The 10,000-nt window shown below is 47.6% G+C and overlaps 1 protein-coding gene across 1 annotated transcript in view; it reads left to right on the top strand.

Moving 5' to 3' along the window:
* Positions 1–1,187: 1,187 nt before the first annotated feature.
* phf14 (PHD finger protein 14) overlaps positions 1,188–10,000 on the top strand; it is a 55,640-nt gene continuing 46,827 nt past the window's right edge. The window contains exons 1-5 of the mRNA XM_031586585.2: positions 1,188–1,313; positions 2,352–2,462; positions 6,069–6,639; positions 6,739–6,961; positions 9,218–9,359. Coding sequence (XP_031442445.1) covers position 1,313; positions 2,352–2,462; positions 6,069–6,639; positions 6,739–6,961; positions 9,218–9,359 — 1,048 coding nt within the window. The 5' untranslated portion in view covers positions 1,188–1,312. The remainder of the gene's footprint in view (positions 1,314–2,351; positions 2,463–6,068; positions 6,640–6,738; positions 6,962–9,217; positions 9,360–10,000) is intronic.

Below are 10,000 nucleotides of genomic sequence, written 5' to 3'. Positions count from 1 at the left end.
ACACACACACACGCACGCACGCAGACACACACACACACACGCACGCACACACACACACACACACACATACACACGCACGCACGCAGACACACACACACACAAACCTAAGCTGACGACACACAGCTTTATATCAAAACGGCCCCAAGCCCCACTGCGGCCATGTCATGTCTCACCGCCTGTCTTGGGGAGATAAAGGCATGGATGAGCAACAACTTTCTCCAACTAAACAGTAGCAAAACCGAAGCCCTTCTTGTTGGCACTCCACACCAGGTTCAGTCATCCTCCTTAACTCATCTCACCTTCGACGGCCAGGTCATCCCCCTCTCCTCCACAGTCACTAATCTCGGAGTTAGGTTTGACCCTCACCTGACCTTTAATGACCATATAAAACACCTGTGCAAAACCTCCTTTTATCATCTAAGAAACATCTCCAAACTCCGCCCCACTTTAACCCTATCAGATGCAGAGAAGCTTGTCCACGCCTTTATCTCCTCAAGACTGGACTATTGTAATTCACTCTTCACTGGGATCACTGGCAAGAACATCCAGAAGCTGCAATACATCCAAAACAGCGCTGCCAGGATCCTGATGAAGGTCCGGAAATACGAGCACATAACACCAATATTACACTCACTACACTGGCTCCCTGTCTCTTTCCGGATTGACTACAAAGTCCTTATACTCACCCATACATGCACAAATGGGCATGCACCTCCCTACCTGCAAGAATGAATTACTCCCCAAACCTCCACCTGCACCCTCAGGTCTTCAAACAGCTCGCTCCTCCGCGTCCCCAAAACAAAGCTCCGCACCATGGGCGACCGGGCCTTTTGCTCGGCAGCGCCACGCTTATGGAACAGCCTCCCTGACCACCTAAGGGCAACGCAGACGCTGGACTCCTTTAAAACTGGACTAAAAACATTTTTACTCAGGAAGGCATTTCTGGCCTTGTGATAAATCACTGTCACTAAGTTTTCTATTATGCTTATGTTAACTAGTCTTATTTTATTTTATTGTATTATTATAGTTATTTTCTACTATGTTGGCACTCTGAGATTCTTCTGAATGAAGAGTGCGTTACAAATCAAATGAATTATTATTATTATTATAAACCTAACGATAAAACATAGACCACACCACGCGATTAGCGAGTACAACTAACCGTGCTTCGTCTTCCTGAGATGCTATGGTTGCCATGGCATCAACATCCAGCTCCTGCTAGGTTTGCGTCACCACGCTTCAATACGTAAAAAGAGATGTGGGGGTGTGCTCTGTGCCATTGTTCAGTCTAGACAAACGTGAAACCCAGAAAAGTGAGTGCTGTTTTCCATCATTTCATGAGTTATGAGAGAAACTTTACTTTTGTGCAGTGTTGCAAGATGTAGGCAACAGAGTTGATTTCACGAAGCAAAGATTTCGGCCTATTTCATTCATCGGAGTTGTTGCCTATTAGCATGATGCTAGTTAGCTAGCTAGTTAGCTTCCAGTCAGAGGTAACGTTAACATGCACTGTAATTAGCTTTAGCTAGCCAGGTAGTTACTAAGAGGACCAATAATTATTCTACACCTTGTCACTGAAATTCAGTTTTGATCAATCACCACAAGTTAGTAATTAAATTACCCGTGGGTCAATGTGGGCAGCTCTCAACGAGTCTGCACTAGCTGCATATCGGTAGGTCTGCAGTCTGCTGGCTAACGTTAGCTGCAGAACATCAGCTAAGGAGAAGTAACGTAACCTGCCTTGGTACCTTTGCTGTAATCGATGTAGCTAGGAAACCTAAACACTGGTTATAACTAATAAAACATATGATATAACTACCAACAATTCAGAACTTGCCATCCATCATACAGGTCCCCAATGCTATGAATAGCAAACACCTTTTTGATCAGCTAGTCACCAAACTATTCTCGTTAGCCAACTTCATCTAACTCCACTAATGTAAGAATGAAGGCGTTATTTATGTATATCAGCTTAACATTACTCGAACTATCTTTTAAAATGTAAGTATCAAATAGCAAGTAAGCGTTACGGAATGGTGAAAGCCATAATACTTTAATTGACGTGTGGAGAATTGAAGTGGTAATTGAAAAGATCTGTTTACGTTTCCAACATTGTGCTGTGTTGAGAGTTGACCCTCTCTCAGTGTGATGTCAGCATAACGTATTTCATGAATTAGGCAAGATAAATAATACAATTTCAACTTTTAATGATTCCCTATGCTTTATAGTTTAGCCCTGTAGTAGTGGTGTCCTATGTTCTGGTGTATTTGTGCTGTGTGTGTGTGTGTGTGTGTGTGTGTGTGTGTCTCGCTCGTTCGCTGAGGCTGCTGCTGTCTTGTTGTATATTCCAGTGGATCGGGGCTCGAAGCGCAGGCAAGTGAAGCCATTGGCTGCCTCGCTGCTGGACGCTCTGGACTACGACAGCTCCGACGACAGCGACTTTGAAGTGGGCGATGCGTCAGGTATGTGTCACTCAGTGTGTTTACATGATGGTATAATTCGAATCTTTGCTTAGTCGGACTATGCTTTCTTTCGAGGGTAGGTGCTATTATCCCAATGTACATGGCAGTGAATAAATCGAATCATTGGCCGAAAGCATGTCATATCCGATACGATAGGTGGCGCTGTTTTTATTACAACTAGTGGTGATACAGCCCTTTCCGCTTGACCTCTTCACCACTACCAATAACAACAACAGTTGATTGAGCATGAATCGCGTCTGTTCATCGGTCCAGAAATGCGTGTTGCCTCTTGGGTTGTTTGTTTGTTTGTTTCTGCCAGGCCGATGTGTTTATAAGTTACATTATTCAAAGGTGAAAGATAAAAGGCGAGAGAAACGCATGCACATTCACACACACACACGCGCGCAAATAATGGGTTACAGCCAAAACGCATTGCCCTTCTGCCAGTTGCATCAAATTGTTTAAGTACTTCTTCGCTGTCGATTTCCAAATCTGTGTGAATATTCATAAGAGCAAGTCCAGTCAGTCTTTTGTCAGTCATCGTACTTCGTAAGATATGTCTTAAGACGCCCCATTGTACTGAATGACCGCTCAGCAGACGCTGTGGAAACGGGCAAATGTGCCGAACTTTCCAGGGCTTGATAAAGCTCACTGCATTTGGGCTGTAGCTCATTTAGCTGTTTCCAGCTCTATATCTGCATCGTCAACGCTGGGCATTAGTTGTCCGTACTCCGATTTTATAGTTTCCCCATCGTAATAAATATGCATTCATGATATTTTTCTATGACCGAGTTTGACAGGTATTGGTCAGGTAATAGTCGAGTGACAGCTGATTTCACAAGCATTAACTTTAAACCAGAATATTATAACGTGTCGGCATAGTCGCCCCGTAATGCCGTGCAGCGGGCGCATACTGTTATACTTTATGTTATGCATGACGTTCCCTAGGCTATATGTTCCTTACCGTTCTAATTACATGTCGTTGTTCTGTGTTGGGACAGAGCTTATACAGGTGGGTGACGGTAGCACAGTCTGTTCGTGGGCATAAAGCCCGTGCCATTGTGACAGTGTGTTGTGTTTAATAAAAAGCCATAACAAATATACCACGCTTCCGTGATTTGTTACAATATAATGGTCTTGCTTCTATAATGTATAAACACGTAGGTTACAGGGTGGGTGTGGCAGAGAGAGAGAGGGAGAGCGATGATGCACACGGATATATCAGATTTAGCGACCGGAGCAAAGTTATGTTGCTGTAACGTTGAACTCTTTGCAATCAATAAATACAGTACTTAATAGGCTAATTGATACAATATCTCCTCGTTTGAGTGTGGTTGTTTGAGTGCAATGGGAGTGTATGATCGTTATTGTCTATAAAGCAGTGTTTCTCAAACTTTTTCAGACCAAGGACCACTTAGCCAATAAAAATTCGCGGACCATTTAACTAAATATCCCCGGAACAACATGCCTCCTACCCAAGACCTGGCGCCAGACAATTGTTAGCGCACACATGATTTTCGCGGGCTCTCCTTTTGTACGTACCAGTAGGCTAGTTATAGATATGACAATGCGCAAGGCAAAGCATCTGGAACCCTGCTCCATGCGTGACTTGGTTATGTTACAAACTATAGTTCGCTCACAGCCTCATACTCCCATCACACACTCAGACAGACATCACAAACACAACGATGCGCATACTGACCGCAGTATTCACTACCAACAGTAGGCTAGCCCACTGGCATTAATACAGCCATCCTAGTAGTCAACTTTTCATAATTAAAAGCTGTCATTATCCAACGTCACACAACACAGAATATAGCCTAGTTATCATCTTGCTGTCTCAGCGGGAGAAAAACACAGTGTTTTGAATGCAACTCCGCGACGAGATAATGCCCTATGAGGCTGAACCACTTTCTCCTTGTCTATGTTTGAGGCTTTCTCATTTAATTTTCTTTTCATAGTTCCTGTCTTAAGCCACCAATCCATGACCTTGTTAATAGATTAGACAACTCTTTATTAGATTAGGCTACTACTGGCTGTGTTCTCTTCGTTCTGAGTTGTATGTTAGAAATGTCGCAATAATTTACTTGTGGCCGTCGCGGACCACACTTCATCATATTTGATAGAATGAAGAACAAATTAGTTGTGAATACTATCACCGAGTTTGAAAGGTATTTGGTCAGGTAACAGCCCTTTAACAGCTGATTTGCTTTCTGATTTGACAGTACTGCTGTGTGTTTTAAGCAAATAAAATGTGGACTGTTTACAAGCGGGCACCTGCTATCGTTGATTATACAGTAAATACGTTGTGAAATGAAACAAAAACACATCACAGTTAAAGATGTATTAGTATTGATTGATTCACATCGATATGAATGGATGACATGACTAACAAGTGGTGGGAAATTAATATGAAAGTATTTGTTCGGTGAATTAGCGCGCTCTGTCCAAACAGTCGCAGTCAACGTTTTTGTCAACACTGGCACCACATAAGTATCGTAATTTGAACGTCCTTATACGTTTTTAAGGAGGGGTTGTAAAGGTACTCATATCTTCGGACCTCTTCTGTTATGTTTGTTCATAGTCAACAAGAATAAGCTTGTGAGACAGTCTGCAGGATATTCATAAATAAACGTGTCATTAGTATGAACAGTTGAGACAACGTATCGTCTCTTTCGTCTTCCGGGTCACGACCTGGCAGGGAGGGAGGGAGGATGGCGGCGGGATCTCAAGCATGCGCAAAGACGCAAAGTCCAGTTCCTTATCCAATTCACCGTTACATGCCGCAATAGTCGAACTATCAACTGGATCGGATCGAGTTATCCAGGGGTGTTAGTCCGACTATGTGCGGTCCGACTACGATCCGACTAAGGTGCTTACATGAAACGGATAATGCGATTTCAGTCTGACTAAGGCAGTTATTCGAATCCATGTAACCACGGTCACTGTATGTGTCACTGTGGCCCGGGTCAGAGCCAGAACTGATCAGGTCCACAGGTATGTGTCACTGTATGTGTCCAGAACTGATCAGGTCCACAGGTGTGTGTCACTGTATGTGTCCAGAACTGATCCTTACCTGAGGCTGCTGCAGTCTTGGACCGACCCAGTCAGGCACTTACTGAAGGCCTCTTGGACCGACCCAGTCAGGCACTTACTGAAGGCTTCTTGGACCGACCCAGTCAGGCGCTTACTGAAGGCCTCTTGGACCGACCCAGTCAGGCGCTTACTGAAGGCCTCTTGGACCGACCCAGTCAGGCACTTACTGAAGGCCTCTTGGACCGACCCAGTCAGGCACTTACTGAAGGCTTATCTGCCACACTGATGGGACAAATGATGCTGTTAATGTTTAGAAACACGTGTCGTGTTGATGCACGTCAGTCTTATTTGTATTAAGGGTAGTGCTGTGTGTGTGTGTGTGTGTGCGTGTGTGCGTGTGTGCGTGTGTGCGTGTGTGCGTGTGTGTGTGTGTCAAGTGAGTGTGTGTGTGTGTGCTCTCTGACGTGTGGTCTCTTACCCCACAGCTGGCTCCGAGGGCAGTGTGTGTGTGTGTGTGTGTGTGTGTGTGTGTGTGTGTGCTCTCTGACGTGTGTGTCTCTTACCCCACAGCTGGCTCCGAGGGCAGTGTGAACGGCAGCGAGGACGAGGGCTCCAAAGAGAGCGCCGCCGGCTCCGACAGCGAATCAGGCGCCGGCTCGGCCGACGAGGGCGGGAACGAAGAGGAAGAAGAGGAGGAAGACGAAGAAGACGCTAACGCTAAAGAGGACCAGAAGGAGGACAGAGAGAAGGAAGAGAAGGGGAAGGAGAAGGAGGAGAAGAGGAGCAAAGACCAGAGCTCCTCGGAGGACACCACTCCTCCTCCTGCCTCCTCCTCCTCCACCTCCAGGAGCCGTCGCCGCGGCGACAAGGTGACCTCCACGGAACCCCCCTCGGAGACGGCGGCGGGAGGAGGCAACACCAACGGCAGCGGGAGCGGGAGCGGCAGCACGGAGGAGGGCTCGACGGCGGGCGCGGCGGCGGAACCCAAGAAGTGGAACCTCCGTCGGAACCGACCCATGCTGGACTTCACCACCATGGAGGAGCTGAACGAGATGGACGACTACGACAGCGAGGAAGACAACGACTGGAGGCCCGCCGCCGGGAAGAGGAAGGGCAGGACCAGCGGCTCCTCCAAGGAGACGGGAGGAGGAGGAGGAGGAGGAGGGGGAGGGAGCGAGGAAGAGGAGGGGGAGGAGGACGAGGAGGAGGGGGACGAGGGCAGCGATGATGATGATGACGTCGGCGATGACGATGATGACGACGACGACGATGATGATGATAACGATGACGACGACGATGATGATGATGGTAACCGGGGCGACACCGGGAACAAGAGCAGCAGTGAGAGTGAGAAGGAGGAGGAGAAGAAGAGGGAGAAGAAGAGGAAGAAGAAGAGAAGCTCGGCGTTTGATGAAGAACTGACCAATGACAGCATGAGTACTACACACGGCAAGGGCAATGAGGTGAGAACACACACACACGCACACGCACACGCACACGCACACACACACACACACTCACGCACACATACACGCGCGTGCACACACACTCACGCACACGCACACCCACACACCCACCCACACACACACACACACACACACACACACACACACACCCACAGAAACACACACACACACACGCACACACACACACATTATCACACACACACACACACACACACACACACACACACACACCCACATTATCACATGCATTATGCATAGACATATTACACACATGCGTCGTAATGTGATAAATATTCATCATAGAAATATGTGGTCACCCAAAGAGTAGAGTCCGACTACAGCCCTGAAGTGACCAGAAGCTAGAGGCCAAGATAGAGGCCTGGGTAGAGATGAGATCAGTGGAGGGAATAAGCCCCAGATCATTGAGAGTGTTATCCAGTGGCCTCATGAAGTAGCCAGATAATCCTGTGAGATTAGTCAAATCAGATTAAAGCACCCCAACACATTGTGTTAATCAGACAATCCCAATCCCAGTACCAGTCCCAATCCCAATCCCAATCCCAGTCCCAGTCCCAGTCCCAGTCCCAGTCCCAGTCCCAATCCCAATCCCAATCCCAGTCCCAATCCCAGTCCCAATCCCAATCCCAATCCCAGTCCCAGTCCCAATCCCAATCCCAGTCCCAGTCCCAGTCCCAATCCCAATCCCAGTCCCAGTCCCAGTCCCAGTCCCAGTCCCAGTCCCAATCCCAGTCCCAATCCCTTCCAGTCAGACAGGGCAGAGATGGAGGGAAGGAAAGAAAGAGAGGGAAGAGAGGATGGGGGGGGTCACAAAAGAGATGGAGAGAGAGTTCTGGAGAGGGGTAAGAGAAGAGAGAGTTCTGGAGAGGGAGAAGAGAAGAGAGAGAGAGTTCTGGAGAGGGGTAAGAGAAGAGAGAGTTCTGGAGAGGGGTAACAGAAGAGAGAGAGAGTTCAGCCCGTCAGGGCATCATGATTTCACAATTTTTGTTGTCTATGTTTTAAATTAACATTGTCGTTACAATTTAGTTGTAAAATAAAAGGTCGTCAGTGACAAATTAACACCTCTGTAACGGTCTCTCCGTACCAGTCTCTCTCTCCATCCAGAGAGAGTGATAGAGAGAGAGTGATAGAGAGACATCCAGAGAGAGTGATGGAGAGAGAGTGAAAGAGAGTGAGTGATAGAGAGACATACAGAGAGAGTGATGGAGAGTGAGTGATAGAGAGACTTACAGAGAGAGTAATGGAGAGTGAGTGATAGAGAGACTTACAGAGAGAGTGATGGAGAGTGAGTGAAAGAGAGAGAGTGATAGAGAGACATACAGAGAGAGTGATGGAGAGAGAGTGATAGAGAGACATACAGAGAGAGTGATGGAGAGTGAGTGAAAGAGAGAGAGTGATAGAGAGACATACAGAGAGAGTGATGGAGAGAGAGTGATAGAGAGACATACAGAGAGAGTGATGGAGAGTGAGTGATAGAGAGACATACAGAGAGAGTGATGGAGAGAGAGTGATAGAGAGACATACAGAGAGAGTGATGGAGAGTGAGTGATAGAGAGACATACAGAGAGAGTGATGGAGAGTGAGTGATAGAGAGACATACAGAGAGAGTGATGGAGAGAGAGTGAAAGAGAGACATACAGAGAGAGTGATGGAGAGTGAGTGATAGAGAGACATACAGAGAGAGTGATGGAGAGAGACTTACAGAGAGAGTAATGGAGAGACATAGTTTTTGAGGGTGATCAGAGAGAGTAATGGTTTGAGAGTGATGGAGAGAGAGTGATAGAGAGAGAGTGATGGAGAGAGAGTGATAGAGAGAGAATGATGGAGAAAAAGAGTTACAGAGAGAGTGATGGTGTGAAGGTGATAGAGAGACAGTGATAGAGAGTGATGGTGTGAGGGTAGTACAGAGAGAGAGAGAGAGAGAGAGAGAGACAGAGAGAGAGAGAGTGATGGTGTGAGGGTAGTACAGAGAGAGAGAGAGAGAGAGAGAGAGAGAGTGATGGTGTGAGGGTAGTACAGAGAGAGAGAGAGAGAGAGAGAGAGAGAGAGAGAGAGAGAGAGAGAGAGTGATGGTGTGAGGGTAGTACAGAGAGAGACAGAGAGCGACAGACAGAGAGAGAGAGAGAGAGAGAGAGAGAGAGAGAGAGAGAGAGAGAGAGAGAGAGATGGTGTGATGGTGATAGAGAGAGAGTGTGTGTGTGATGGTGTGTGTGTGTGTGTGTCCTGCTTCCCCAGGACTCCCACCTGGAGCGCGCTCAGACGTGGACCTCCCAGAGGATGGAGCCAATCCTGATCTGCTGCGTGTGTCTGGGGGACAACAGCGAGGACGCCGACGAGATCATCCAGTGTGACAACTGTGGAGTCACCGTCCACGAGGGTACGCCACGCACACACACACACACACACACACACACACACACACGCACCCACGCACGCACGCACGCTAATGTGCATGTGTACGCATGAGTGTGTGTTTATCACCGTCCACGAGGATGCGGCCAACCCACACATCACACACTAAACATATGTCACACATGTGCGTGTGTGTGTGTGTGTGTGTGTGTGTGTGTGTGTGTGTGTGTGTGTGTGTGTGTGTGTGTGTGTGTGGTGTGTGTGTGAAGAGAACAATCTCAATATCATCACTCTGTTGTTAGCGAGCCTCGTTAGCAGGTCTTGTTAGCGAGCCTCATTAGCAGGTCCTGTTGGCAGGTCTAGTTAGCAGGTCTTGTTAGCGAGCCTCGTTAGCCGGTCTTGTTAGCGAGCCTCGTTAGCCGGTCTTGTTAGCGAGCCTCGTTAGCAGGTCTAGTTAGCGAGGCTCGTTAGCAGGTCCTGTTGGCAGGTCTAGTTAGCAGGTCTTGTTAGCGAGCCTCGTTAGCCGGTCTTGTTAGCGAGCCTCGTTAGCAGGTCTTGTTAGCGAGCCTCGTTAGCCGGTCTTGTTAGCGAGCCTCGTTAGCCGGTCTTGTTAGCGAGCCTCGTTAGCAGGTCTAGTTAGCGAGGCTCGTTAGCAGGTCCTGTTGG

This window comes from Clupea harengus, chromosome 19, assembly GCF_900700415.2.
Source record: "Clupea harengus chromosome 19, Ch_v2.0.2, whole genome shotgun sequence".
Classification (NCBI taxonomy): domain Eukaryota; kingdom Metazoa; phylum Chordata; class Actinopteri; order Clupeiformes; family Clupeidae; genus Clupea; species Clupea harengus.
This window is presented reverse-complemented; position numbering and strand designations above follow the sequence as displayed.